Source organism: Pongo abelii, chromosome 7 (genome assembly GCF_028885655.2).
Source record: "Pongo abelii isolate AG06213 chromosome 7, NHGRI_mPonAbe1-v2.0_pri, whole genome shotgun sequence".
NCBI lineage: Eukaryota > Metazoa > Chordata > Mammalia > Primates > Hominidae > Pongo > Pongo abelii.
The window spans coordinates 37,468,704-37,484,020 of NC_071992.2; the positions used below are offsets into that span (position 1 = coordinate 37,468,704).

The 15,317-nt window shown below is 38.6% G+C and overlaps 1 protein-coding gene across 6 annotated transcripts in view; it reads left to right on the forward strand.

Moving 5' to 3' along the window:
• Positions 1 to 15,317, forward strand: part of UNC5D (unc-5 netrin receptor D) — a 552,460-nt gene that overhangs the window by 312,783 nt on the left and 224,360 nt on the right. For all 6 annotated transcript variants that reach the window (XM_002818989.5, XM_054561426.2, XM_054561425.2 and 3 more), the window contains exon 3: positions 13,409 to 13,552. In XM_002818989.5, the coding sequence (XP_002819035.1) occupies positions 13,409 to 13,552 (144 nt within the window). The remainder of the gene's footprint in view (positions 1 to 13,408; positions 13,553 to 15,317) is intronic.

Sequence of the window (15,317 nt, forward strand, 5' to 3'; positions counted from 1 at the left end):
ACAATTTATTTGACATGAGTTACTGTGTTTGCACAGACAAGGCTATACCTCTTAGTAATGTACACTTGCAGTTCTCTGCACTAGCCAAGGGATCCTCTTTCATTTGTTCTGCCTCATTTCATTTGGAAATATGGGAACTCGTCTTCCTTGTGTTGTTCTTCTGTTAACATCTGGAAGCTCAGAGTTGAGAAGTAATCTCAACCCAGGAATCGTGCCCCTGTGAAAAGGATGGCGTATGCAGTAACGCAGAAATTGAGCTTTAATCTAACAGGCAGACACACGTATATCATACACACAATAGTAAACAACCACAAACCACACGTATCTTGGCAATCAAGATTATGTGGCCTGTGGGGAGCTGGAGTTATCAATAAGCTAAACCACTTCTTTATTGTTCGATAAAAATAGGAATTCTCTTAACAACACACCGTGGCTCTTATCTTATTCCACCTCAGAGATATCGAATTCTAATGAGTGAAATAATGTGTATTCCAATGTGTTATGGGAAAGTCTCAACTCCAGTAAACTAATATTTTTCTTTTTAAAGAATTTCATTTCAGGGACCTCATTGTGTGTGATTTCCTTTTTAAACAACTGGAGTCACTCTCTGGGGATAAAAGGTTAATGGATTGTGTCGAGAAAAGGGAGAAGAATAGAAATAAAAATGTATTAAATCTTAAAAGTTTATGTCTTAGAATGTTGCTATGCTGGTGATGGGGATTTGAATATAGTATCTTCCAGAAAACCATTAATTTGAAAGTATCTTCGATGATTCACAAATCACTAAAGTACATTTGGGAAGCATATATTTTAGGCCACATAACACAGAAATAATCTCTCAAGTGTTTTATTGACAGTTTGTGGGTTTCAAACTCACTTTTATGGAAGCCTCCTCCCTCCCCACCTTAGATTTCATCTTGTTCATCACTCTACTTCTCAGAGAAGACTGACATATTCTTAAAAGGTTTTCAGGAAAATGTTAGGAATTCCTACATAAACTGGTAGAGTAAGAAGGCCTTGTTTCTTATAGCTAATTTAACTTTTCCTACAAAAGGGAAATAAGAAGATTATTTACTCTCACGCATCCTTAGTAGTGATAGAAATCAGCTAATCACTTTATATAATTTAATAATGTCTGATATCGACCATACATCTGTCTCAAAGCCTAAATTCTTGACCAGTCTCTTCAGTTCACACATTAAGAAGTGTGTACATTGATTTAAAATACGAATTATAGGCCAGGCACGGTTGCTCATGCCTGTAATCCCAGCACTTTGGGAGGCCAAGGCAGGCGGATCACAAGGTCAAGAGATCAAGACCAGCCTGGCCAACATGGTGAAACCCTGTCTCTACTAAAAATACAAAAATTAGCTGGCTGTGGTGGTGCACACCTGTAGTCCCAGCTACTCGGGAGGCTGAGGCAGGATAATCACTTGAACCCAAAAGGTAGAGGTTGCAGTGAGCTGAGATCGCACCACTGCACTCCAGCCTGCCAACAGAGCAAGACTCCGTCTCAAAAAAAATACAAAAAAAAAACAACGAATAATTATAAAGATCTATAAAAAACAAAACACACACACACAGAGAGAGAGAGAGAGAGAGAGCGAGAGAGGAAGAAACCTGAGGCTAGCCTAATGGTTAAGAACATGGGTTTTGGTGTAGAGGAAGCAATGTTTGAAATCAGGCTCTCCATTTATATACTTTTTCAGGTGGATGTGGAATTGAGCTTCCTTGCTCCTTGGTTCCTCCATGTGTAAAATGGCAGTGATAATTGTATCCATCATCACCTAGCATCTAATACAAGTGACATGCTTAGCCCAGGGGCTAGTTTACAGCAAATGCTCAGTCAAGACTATCCCTCAAAATGATGAATATGAAATAGCTATTTTATTCTTCTTTTTGAATGAGACAAGTGTCTGGTGATTATGATTCAAAAAACAAATATATAATTGTAGAATTTTGCATTCTGAGAACATAACAGGGCTAATATTGACAGGTAAGTATTTGCCCTTTCTAGAGTAACATTGCCTTACTTGCATGTGATTCAATCATTCAGGTCGCATTGTGTGTCTATGTTACCCTCAGAGTCCATGGCAGTGTTACAGAAAAGGGCTCCTGATCCAGACCCCAAGAGAGGGTTCTCGGATCTTGCTCAAGAAAGAATTCAGGGAAAGTCCGCAGTGCAAAGTAAAAGCAAGTTTATTAAGAAAGTAAAGTGCTGAAAGTACAGCTACTCCATAGACAGAATAGGATGTTCCTGAAAGTAAGAGGAGGAACACATCCACTCTAGGTATAGTGCTTGTATATGTGGGGAGATGTGCTCTGCTACAAGGGTTTGTGATAAAGGATTAATTTTCTTAATTACTATATTTTGCAAGAATCGATATTATCTTTAAAGCAAAATTAGGAACGCCTTTGTCCAGGATATCTGGAGGCTCCCAAGTCTGGGTTTGTTTAGTAAACATTATTAATTTGTTCCCCTAACCATCAACATCTAGAGACTAGGAATGCATAACTTTGCGGGAACACAGCCCTGCAAGTTCCAGCCTCATTTTCCTAGCCCTCACTCAAAATGGAGTTGCTCTGGTTTGAACGCCTCTGATAGTAGCACTGTGGGTGATACAAGTGGTACAATATATGTCCTGACCTCAGGCCATAAGCTACTAGCAGGAGATGATTTCAGTGACTGCAGGAATGGAAAGTCAATTGATTGAAGCAACAGGATTGGAAATCATGACTGTGTTGCCCACCATGTTGTGAGTATGACACGGGAGTGAGTCATTCATGGGATGCGTTTTCGAAACAACCCTTTCATGTCCACTTCCGCCTCTTAACTTTCTCTTCTTGCTGTTGTCAGACAACACCATCAAGTTAATTTGCTTTCCTTTACCAGATACCTCTGAGCTGATTAATTCTAATCTCTTGTGTGGAAGAAACTGGAGAGCTTGGGTGTATTCTTTGTTTCTGTACTTAAGACTGAACTCACGGTGCTTCTGAGGAATACGTGGAGTGCTTATTATCCTGGGAAAACAAAAGACTGTTCATTAGGCATAGCGCACATGCACATTCAAAGGATAACTATTTTATTTTTGGTCAAGATACATTTTTATCTTGTTGCTAAGATGAAGTGATAAAAGACATTTAGCCCTAATTAATTATCTGCCAGTAAAATGAAACATTGTTCTGCCTTTTCATTTCTGTATTTAATTTACTATTTCAGTACTACGTTGGCCTAAAGACATCTAAGCTCTCTCAAGATATGGAGGTACAGTTCCATGACATTTCTTCCCTATCTGTCAGTTTTGAAACTTCAAATGTGTATGAGATACATGTGTCCATAAAAGAGTCCCCAGAGCTGTGGTCTAGAAGGCAGGCTGTATATTTAATAAGGACACAGCTTTCAAGTCATAGGTAGAATGGCACCCAGCCTCTTGTGTGATCTCGTAGCAGCTTGTGCTTCTGGTGTCATGGCTGTTGTCACATTGGGCATTGTTGGAGCATGTTAAAATGTCTCCCCTTCCAGGGCTGGGCAGGGTGGCTCACGCCTGTAATCCCAGAACTTTGGGAGGCCGAGGCCGGTGGATCACCTGAGATCAGAAGTTCAAGACCAGCCTGGTCAACAAGGTGAAACCCCGTCTCTACCAAATATACAAAAAGTAGCCAGGTGTGGTGGTGGGCACCTATAATCTCTTGTGAGGCCGAGGCAGGAGAATCGCTTGAACCTGGGAGGTAAAGGTTGCAGTGAGCTGAGATCGCGCTATTGCACTCCAGCCTGGGCGACAAGAGTGAAACTTCGTCTCAAAAAAAAAAAAAAAAAAAGTCTCCCCCTCCAACCCAGAAGCTTCTTGAGGGTAGGGATCTTGATGTTTTGCTTGTCAATGTATCCTCAGCACTTAACACAGTGACAGACACATACAGGGTGCTCAATAATTGTCTTTCCAGCAAAACATGTCGTAAACCTTATGATATCTTTGATCTGTTGCTTATCGTAGGGGACCTGTGGCAAAATAATAATACTAAAAAATAGAAATAATAGTGACACGATGTTAAGATAAAAGACCAAAACGGCTGTGATGGTATTAATAAAAATAAAGGGCCATGCAAATACTATATAACTAATAATGATAATAACAATGTGTTATTCAAAATATGAGGGAGTATCTCATTGTTGAAGTATAGTTTTCGATGCTCTGATCTTGAAGCAGTAAGAGACAAGTGGAAAACATTCCCTTACATAAGTGGAAGACTCACTTTTTCCACCTGAAAGGGCTTTTGTCTGCTCAGGAGACATCAGAGTAAGAGAGGATACCTCAGCCAAATCCAGGCATCAGAGGGGCTGAGAAACCTTGGGAGTTCATGGTTCTTTCAAGAAAACTCTTGAATATAAGAGAATATTGCTTTTCAGGCCGGGCACAGTGGCTCATGCCTGTAATCCAAGCACTTTGGGAGGCTGAGGTGGGCGGGTCACTTGAGGCCTGGAGTTCCAGACCAGCCTGGCCAACAAGGCAAAACCTCATCTCTACTAAAAACACAAAAATTAGGTGGGTGTGATGGCGCATTCCTGTAATCCCAGCTACTCGGGAGGCTGAGGCACAAGTATTGCTTGAACTGAAAGGTGGAGGTTGCAGTGAGCTGAGATCTCAGCACTGTACTCCAGCTTGGGCAATAGAACAAGACTCTGTCTCCAGGGGGGGAAAAAAAAGTCTATTGCTTTTCAAGAGAATTTGATTGCTTTGTTTCTCTCCTAGAGAACTGAGCAAGGCCCTGCATTACTCTTGAAGTTGTATTGGAATAATTCTTTGGGACTTTGTCTACAAAAAATGGAATATTCATTTTCTCAGCCCCAATCATGAAGCGCTATAATGTGAACAATAAGTTACAAAGAAAGTGAAACATTGAACTGAAAAGGTCCCGGAAAGCAGACACCAAGACTGGGACGAGATAAACCACTCTACCAAAACCTAGTTAGCTGGTCATTTACTGCTTCTGTATGGTTGGGGATGTGAGAAACATCTTAGAGGGGAGGGATTCTCACTTCCTTCTTGAATCCATTGGTTCCGGTTGGTAAGCCGAGCATCCTACTACAGAGAACTTCCAAATGATTGAAGCAGTAAGGCTGAGTGGAGAGGCAAGCACTTGAGAACTGTGTCAAATTCCTCCCCAAGTGCCCATCACCAGGTGTGTTTGAGAACTGGCTGGAAAAAGTAACCACAGCAGGATGCTGCTGACGGCTTTTTCAGTGCAATAATGAGTGGTGGATAAAAAGCTCAGGGCCAGGTGTTGGTAGGCACCGAGCTGGGGTTGGCGTGGTACTGAATGTTAAATACTATTCCAGAATTATCTATTTTGTCCAGAACAAGTTAGGATCTTAGACTATGACCGTCACCCTTTTATTTAAAGTTGACCAGAAATAAAGCATTTTATTTATTTTCCCTTCTCCATTTCTTCCCTCCTCTTACATTTCTCTTCCTTGCACAGTGAAGCATATACCTTCAATTAGTTTGAAAATCCTCTAACTTTTAGTCTCCCAACAGGATTAGACCTGCTAAGAGTAACTAGTGTTTTCTATCTGATAAATAAGGGGATTATAGCAATAACTGCTGTCAGCATTTTTCTTATTTAAACAAATAAAGCTGACAAATGATGAAGTTCTGTGCTGCTCCGTTATGTTTAGTACATGCAGAGCAATTATTCATCTGCTGCCAACATTAGTCTATCTACAACTAAACCATCCAACAGCCTAGAAAGCTTATTAGCATATCAGTACCATAGTCATATTTGTATATTCTCTAAGACTCTAGTCCATAACAAAGGCTGATGGTTATAATTTGCACAATAATTTAAAGGGTTGGACTTTTCTATGCTTATTAGAGTTATGCCACTTATCAGGTACAATTCTACTCTTATTTATGACATGCCATTTTTTATTTGCCTGAAACTTCTGCTCCCCTGTAGCATTTTCTATGAACAAGTTGGCTGCCATCTCTGGAGATATTGAAGTAGATAGCCATTTCTGCAGGAACACTGTTAAATGAAATTCAGTGGAGGAAGAGATACAGAAGAGCAATTTTCTTAAAGCAGCATTCCTTGGATATTTCTCATTTGTGAATATATCATGTATATGTATGCATATATGTGTATACACTCATGTACTATTACATATGTGTATATGGGTATGTATGTATACATGTATACTGCCTATGTAAATGTGTATTTGTATGTATATCATTTGATCAGTGAGGATTTGAGAAAGAATGTATTTAAAAAATTGTTTGTCTTATTCAACAGTTATTTCTTGTTATGGTGGGGGAAAATATAATACAAAGAATTCATGATTTGCCAAGGCTTCTTTTAGAGGGGATGGTTTGATAAAACTGAAGACCTCATGTTAGAAGCAGGCCTAATCTAGAGAGATAATATACCTTTTGTGGGATGGTAATGTCACTTGTGGCCTTTTAAAGAAGCCTGCCACTCTGATGCCACTGGTTGGGAAAATACTGTGTTTGAGAGCAGTTGTTTTATATGCACTTTGCTCTGCTGATCACATGGGGAGCCTCTGCTGGTAACTGAGCCATCCTAACGTTGAAATCTTGACTTCAGCATTTTCCTCCCAACTGTGGTTAGCCTGAATGAGGGGTTGCAAAACCTACTGACAAGAATGGGGTAAGACGAGATATAATCTTCATAGTGGGGTGCCCTGGCCCCTTGTTTATGCTTTCCAAAGCACAATGTGCAGCTCTCTTTGTCTATGTGACCACGTTTTCTAGTTGGGGCCTTGCTAACCCTGTAGGGACTGCTCTGCCCAGTGCTGGCAAATTTTTAGAGAGATCAAACAACTTGCCTGTGAGTTTTCCTTTCATATGCAAACCAAGCGATCCAGAGGCCACACCCCTAACCACCATTTCTATGGAGCTCTTATACTCCAGATCACTGTTCCCCTACCCTAACCCCAGGACTAGGTACCAGACAACTCGGGTACCAACAACACCACAGAGCCCACTGACATTATGCAAGGCAGCCAGTCCCAGCATATTGTTTCTTCCCATGCAAACCACAATGGACAGGCCCTTGGCCACATGTTCCCCTACCACTTCTGCCTCCTGAAAGACCCCCATGCTTCCCCATGTGGCTCTACGTGGCTTGCTGTGCCTCCTGTCTCTCAGGACCTGTGAGTGTCAACTTCTTCCTTCATAAAAGTCACTTCCATGTCTAAATCTCTTAAAATACTTTATTGAAAAAAAATCCTGGGTATTCTTAAAATACCATGGTGCCAAGATTAAATCATAGCAAGTTTTGTGTTTTGGATTTGGACATTCACTACTTTATAAACATGATAACCCTGAACCATTTTGAGATGGTGCTTGTCTTCATTTCCAAGCTGAAAAAAATAAATAGCTTAGATATTCTTATAAGATGAGGAAAGTGAAAAAAATGAAAGTGCTTCCCATTAGCTTGAACCTATTCCTTTTTTTAATTGATACATAATTTACATATTTTGGGGCACATGTGATATTTTGATACATTCATAAAATGGCTAATAATCAAATCAAGATAATAGGAATATCCATCACCTCAAAAACTTATGTTTATGCTGGGAATATTCAAATTCCTCTTTTCTAGCTATTTTGAAATATGCAGTAGATTATCGTTAACTATAGTCTCTCTACTGAACTGTCAAACACTGGATTTTAGTCCTTCTACTTAACTGTATTTTATTACCCATTCTTCAACTTGTCTTCTCTCCTCATCCCCCTTCTTGGCCTCTGGTAACCACCAGTCTACTCTCTATTTTCATGAGATCCACTTTTTCAGTTCCCACATGTGAGTAAGAATGTGGGATATTTGTCTCTGTACTTGGTTTATTGCACTTGACATATGACCTCGAGCTTCATTCATATTGCTACAAATGACAAGATTGTATTCCTTTATATGGTTGAATAATATTTCATGGTATATGCATATATATATTTTTTTCATCAATTTTCTTTTCAATTTTCTTCATCAATTCCTTTACTGATGGATACTTAGGTTGATTATTCATGGGGTTGCAGATATCTCTTTGATATATATATATATATATATACCACATTTTCTTCATCAATTCCTTTACTGATGGATACTTAGGTTGATTCATGGGGTTGCAGATATCTCTGTGATATATTGATTTCCTTTTTAGAAGGATATATATGCCTAGTAGTGGGACTGTTGAATCATATGGAAGATATATTTTTAGTTTTTCAAGGAACCTTTATACTGTCTTCTATAATGACTGTATTAATTTACACCCCCAAAAATGGTGTATGAGGGTTCTCTGTCTCCACATTCTCTCTAGCACCTACCTTTTTTTGTCTTTTTGACACAAAACATTTTAACTGGGGTGAGATGTGGTTTTGATTTGCATTTCCCTGATGATTAGTGATGTTTGGCTATTTTAAAATATATTTTTTGGCCTTTTGATAAATGTCTTTTCAGGTCTTCATCTTTTGCCCATTTTTAAATCTTTTGTTCTGTTTTTTGCTATTGAGTGGTTTGAACTCCTCATATATTCTGGTTATTAATCCCTTGTCAGATAGATAGTTTGCAAATATTTTCTCATTTTCTGTGGGTTGTCTTTTAGTTGTTTATTTCGTTTGCAGTTCAGAAGCTTTTTAGCTTGATGTAATCCTATTTGTCTATTTTTACATTGGTTACCAGTGTTTTTAAGGATTTATTAAATAAATTTTTGCCTCAACCAGTGTCCTGGAGAGTTTCTTCAATGTTTTCTTTGAGTGATTTCATAGTTTCATATCTTAGATTTGTTTTTATTTTGATCTGACTTTTGTATGTGGTGAGAGATAAGGGTCTAATTTCATTTTTCTGTATATGGATATCCAGTTTTCCCAGAACCATTTATTGAGGATACTATCCTTTCCTCAGAGTTCTTGGTGCCATTCAGAGTTTTTTATGGGTCCATACAAATTTTAGGATTGCTTTTTCTATGTTTGAGAAAGATGTCATTGGTATTTTAATAGGGAGTGTCTTGAATCTGTACATTGCTTTGTGTAGTATTGACATTTTAATAATATTAATTCTTGCAATCCATGAACATGGAATGAATATCTTTACTTTTGTGTATGTCTTCTTCAATTTCTTTCACCAGAGTTCTATCATTTTCTTTGTAGAGATCTTCCATGTCTTTGGTTAAGTTCATTCCCAGGTATTTTTTGTGGGGGGTGGGGGGGTGGGGAGAGCTATTATAAATGAGATTGCTTTCTTGATTTCTTTTTCAGATTATTCACCACTAACATATTTAATTGCTACTGATATTTGTACATTGATTTTGTATTCTGCAACTATACAGAATTCGGTTGTCAGTTCCAATGTTTCTTGGTGGAATCTTTACATTTTTCTAAATATAAGATCAAGTCATCTACAAACAAGGCTAATTTGACTTTTTCCTCTCCAAATGGTTGCCTTTTATTTGTTTCTCTTGCCTGATTGCTCTGGCTAGGACTTCCAGTACTATGTTGAATGAAAATATAAAAGTGGACATCCTTGTTGTGTTTCAGATTAAGGGGAAAGGCTTTCAGTGTTTCTCTGTTCAGTAGGTTGTTAGCTGTAGGTTTGTCATATACGGCCTTTATTGTTTGAGGTATGTTCTTTCTATGTATAATTTTTTGAGGTTTTTATTATGAAGGGATGTTGAAATTTGTCAAATGCTTTTTCAGCATCTATTTAAATGATCACTTTTTCTTATTTTGGTTCTGTTAATATGATATGTCATGTTTATTGATTTGCATATGTTGAAGTGTCCTCACCTCTCTGAGATCAATCCTCCTTGATTATGGTGAATGATCCTTTAATGTGTTATTGAATTTGGTTTGCTAGTATTTCATTGAGGATCTGTGTTTATGAAGTATATTGACATGTAGTTTTGTTGTTGTTATTGTGTCTTTGTCTGGTTTTGGTATCAGGGTAATGCTGCCCTCAAGGAATGAGTTTGGAAGTATTCTGTCCTCTTCAATTTTTTTTTTGAATTTTTTGAGACTTGTTTTGTGGCCTACCCTATGGTCCATTCTGGAGAATATGTTATGTGCTGAAGAGATGAATGTGTCTTCTTGTAGCAGCTGGGTAAAATGCTTAAACACATTTCTTACCTTAAAGGTTATTGAATGCTTCTTGGTGAGACTCCACTTCTCGAAGTGTGGCTGTATTCTGCTTTAATAGGTCTCCCTGTTCTGCAATATAGGAGCTCTGGAATATTAAAGTCGCTTTACCTCCTCCTACCTGTATGCATTGATGGATGTTCTCTCTCCCGCCTTTTACTCTTTAAAGGAGCTCATCAACTATTTGCCCAGAGAGGAAAACATAAAGCAAGCCCTGTTCTCCAGAGCCTAGTGCCTCCATTTTACCTGCTCAACTTTACTTTCTAATATGCATGCTCCACTCCAGCTTGCTTTCTGTCCTAACAAACAAAAAAATTAATGGCATTAGAGGTACAAGTGGTTTTGGGTTACATGGATGAATTGTATAGTGGGGAAGTCTGGGCTTTTAATGTACCTGTTACCTAAATAGTGTACATTGTACCCTATAAGTAGTTTTATATCCCTCATCCTGTCCAATTCGCCCCACTTCTGAGAATCCAGTGTCCATTATACCATCCTGTATGCCCCTGCATACCCATGGCTTGGCTCTCAATTATATGTGAAAACATGCAGTATTTGGTTTCCCATTCCTGAGCTACTTCATTTAGGAAAATGGTCTCCAGTTCTATCCAAGTTACTGCAAAATACATGATTTCATTCTTTTTCTATGGCTGAGTGGTGCTCCATGATATAATACATTTTCTTTGTCCATTTATTTGTTGACAGGCCCTTAGCTTGATTCCCTATCTTTGCAATTATGAATTGTGGTACAATAAACATACAAATTCAAGTATCTTCTTGATATAATGACTTCGTTTTCTTTGGGTAGATACCCAGTAGTGGGATTACTGGATCAAGTGGTGGATCTACTTTTAGTCTTTTGAGAAATCTTCATGCTGTTTTCAACAGAGGTTTTACTGATTTACGCTTACAATAGTATATAAGTAATCCCTTTTCACCACATCCATGCCAACATCTATTATTTTTTGACTTTTTAATAATGGTCATTTTGATTGGGGTAAAGTGGTAGCTTATGGTGGTTTTAATTTGCATTTCCTTATAATTAGTAATGTTGAGCATTTTTTTCTGTCTTTGTTGGATACTTACATATCTTCTTTTGAAAAAAATCTGTTTGTGTTGTTTGTCTACTTTTTAGTGGGATTATTTGTCTTTTCTTGCTGACTTGCTTGAGTCTCTTGTAGATTCTGGATATTATTTCTTTGTGAGATGTATAGTTTGCAAATATTTTCTCCTATTCTGTAGGTTGGCTATTTACTCTGTTATTTCTTTTGTTGTGGAAAAGCTTTTCAGTTTAAGTCTCACTTATTTTTGTTTTTATTGCATTTGCTTTTGGTTCTTAGTCATAAATTCTTTGCCTAGGCTAATGTCTAGAATAATTTTTCTAGGTTTTCTTCTAAAATTTTTACAGCTTATGGTCCTACATTCAAGTCTTTAATCCAATTTGAGTTAATTGTTGTATATGGTGAGAGGGATCCGTTTCATTCTTCTGCATTTGGTGGTCCAGTTTACCCAGCACCATTTATTGAATTAGGGTGTCCTTTCCTCAGTATATGTTTTTGTCTGCTTCTAAGAAACTTTTTAAAAACCTTCCTTTATTTCCACTTTCTGTGACATTCTTCCCTCTTGCCTTTGCCTGCCAACTCTGCCTTCTCCTGGCCTTTGTCCGTCCATTCATATTTCTTCTTTCATTAAGGTGTAAAGAAAGAAAAAACAAAGCAACAGGAAAAACATCATCATCACCTGTAAGGCTTCTTTTCTCCTATTTGATTTAGGAGTTGGCTTTCGGGACTCATAGTCTCTGACAGGGAAAACACAGTGCTTTTGTACTTTCACAAACAGGGGAAACGTGAGTTACCAACTGTCATCAAGATGATTTTCTGTTATGTGGGTTCCTCCTACAAATTTAGAAAGTATACCTCAAACTGCACATGGTGACTTATGTGGTCATGACCATCTCTCATCACACACCATAAATAACACGTTATTGATTGGGTGGAAGGGAACGTTTCCCCAGCCTGACTAATCCTACACCTCCATTCTTGTTTTTTAAATCCTGAAACCAAGATATAATCATGATCTACCTCCTCCATGGAGAGTTCTGGACTCATTTTGATTATAGTGATGCTTCTATCCCCTGAATTTCTTTTGGACTTAAAGGAAAAAGCATAGTTAGGTACTTAATTTTAAAAAATAGTTCCATTTATTAACATTATTGCCACAATTAAGTGTAAGTACTAAAATAAAGGAACAGAACTGAAAGTAACAAAAAAAACCATTAAAAGGTTATGGTCTTAATAGCTGCATCTCAGTTCACTGCTGTGCCCTTAGCCACTCTTTCTATAAAAATCCCCCTTTCTTTACCTCCTCGTACCATTGCTATGGGGGCCTCCCTGGGTTCTCTTCTCAGGGCTTTAAGACTAACTTGGTTTATGTGTATTGCTATGATATATCAATGAAAAAATACAGAAAAGCAAAAAATGTTTTAAGTGATGGATATCCCAGTTACTGTGATTTGATCAGTACATATTGTATACATGTATCAAAATATCACATGTGGCTGGGCACAGTGGCTTACACCTATAATCCCAGCATTTGGGGACACCAAGGGGGGAGGATTACTTGAGGCCAGAAATTCCAGACCAGCCTGGTCAACATAGTGAGATCCCCATCGCTTAAAAAAAAAAAAAATACTTATTTCAACTTGTCTTCTCTTTGTGCTCATTCCTTCTTTTGGTCCCATTGGCTTTGTTTTCCTGAGCCTTTGAATGCCGATGCCTTGGTCCTTCCTCAGATTTTCAGCCTGGTCACACCATCTGCAAATGTTCACTGACTCCTCTTTCTTCTAAGCCGGACTATTACAATGACCCACCCCAGCTGCCAAACCCAGACGTAGGGGCACTTAGAACAACTTGGAACCGTGTTCCTGGCATTGATTTGTGGAGGCCTCTTTCGCTTGGAGAATCCCAGCAATTAACATTGTGTAAAATCTATGAGGAATATAGTACCAAAGAAAGACAAACAGCACTAAGTCAAGGTACTGGGAGCCGCAATTGGTTGATAATACTTTACACGTGTGCTTTCCAGCCTGCTCAGCTGTTGAAATTTAATTAGCTGTAATATATTATTGTCAAAGTAATTAAAACCTTGCCTTGATTAAAAACAGGATTGTTTAATTAAAAAGAAAAGAGTTGGCTAACCTTAACTTTCTGTTTGAGAAATATAACAGCCTCAGCTGATTTGTCTCTTATCTCTCCCACCATCAGGTTTGAAGGTCCGCGAAGTGTTCATCAACGTTACCAGGCAACAGGTGGAGGACTTCCATGGGCCCGAGGACTATTGGTGCCAGTGTGTGGCGTGGAGCCACCTGGGTACCTCCAAGAGCAGGAAGGCCTCTGTGCGCATAGCCTGTAAGTACATTCTGGGTGACCTTGTCTTGTAGTACCACAAATGAGAGTTAAATAGAACTGAAGAGAGGCTTTACAGATGTCAGATGCTTCTACAGAATGTAAATGAGAGGACTTAAATTTACTCTTCTAAAATGGTATTTTAAAATGTTTGATAATTTCTGGCCAGGCGTGGCACAGTGGCTCACGCCTGTAATCCCGCACTTTGGGAGGCCAAGGTGGGAGGATCACTTGAGATTAGGAGCTCGAGACGAGCCTGGCAAAACCCTGTCTCTACTAATAATACAAAAATTAGCCAGGCGTGGTGGTGTGTATCTGTCGTCCCAGCTACTTGAGAGGCTGAGGCAGGAGAATCGCTTGAACCCAGGAGATGGAGTTTGCAGGGAACTGAGATTGTGCCACTGCACTACCACCTGGGTGACAGAATGAGAGAGACTCCATCTCAAAAAATAAATAAATAAGTTTGATAATTTCCTCCAGAGTACATTCAGCAAATCAGTTTGGCTAGGAGATTCTGCCTAGATGATCAGAGTGCAGGTGTCTCAACAATGCCAGGGAAAACCTGTTCCTGAGAGAATGAAATTCATGCAAATGGATTCTGCTGTTCACCATCAATGACAAAGTTCAAGGTACACTTATGGGAAAAGTTGAGCAATGACTGTTTACTTTCCAGCAAATCTGCAAAAATACTACATTAAAGACATTAAGGGATTTTTATAACCTACTGTTCAATCTCTTCTCTCTGAATCTTAAAACATGGAAATGGGTTTTAAAACTGCATTAGTTTGACCCAAGTAGGACTAAAAAAAAAAAAAAAAAAAATACACACTTGGAAAAAAGTATGAAAGAAAGAAAATTGCTTTTCAGAAGGGTCCAAGATTTCTTTATCATATTTCAGCATCAATGTTTTTATAATTTTAAAAAAGTTTCATAAATACACAAACTTTTTTTCTCCTCCTTGAAAATGTCTTCAGCCCTCCCACTTCCATTATTCCACCTCCATGGATCCTGATAAAACCTCTTTTGTGTGCCTGGGACTGTAAAATCACCTCTAGAAAGAAATTGAGAGATAGGGGAAGAGATGGTTATTGTTGTTTTATTCAAATACCGCCTTTTGAGAGTGTCACGAAGACTACAGGATGAGAGAGATTTATTTGAGGACTCAAGTAATTCTTCATAGCAGATGTTGATGGTTTAGGGATTAAGAATAGGAGTGAATTGCTATTTGCAGAGACATTTATGTTTCCTGGGGAATGAAATCTTCCTCTTAAAATATGCATGTCACCTTCATTCTACTGGCGATTTGGGGAGGCCCTCTCCTGGGTATTGCCTGAGTTCTGATAGGCCAGGGAGAAGAGGTCACCTCACAAGCCAGGCTCTTGATGTGAGAGCCAAGGGAAATATTTTCCTATAGTTATTTAGTTAATTAATTTTAGCCAACAATTATTTTATGACTTTAAAGTAGCAGGCCAGCTGAGAGAGAGAATATGTTTGCATTTAATCTCCTCTTAAGTTCATGTCTGTGCTCCCAGCGTGGTCTCAATCAGGCCAGCCGGGGCATCTGACTTGAGTCAAGATAAAATAGGTAATTTCAAGGCTCTATCTGCAAAACAGCAGAGGGGATTTCAATATAGGCCCCCTCAATTTTTTTCTGCTCACCCTCACTTTTTCCTTTCCTGTTCTTCACTTCTCTGAGGCCCACATGACCTATACTCTGAACTACTGTAAATAGCTTCTCCCTGATCTCTGCACATGCCCGTCCTTCCCA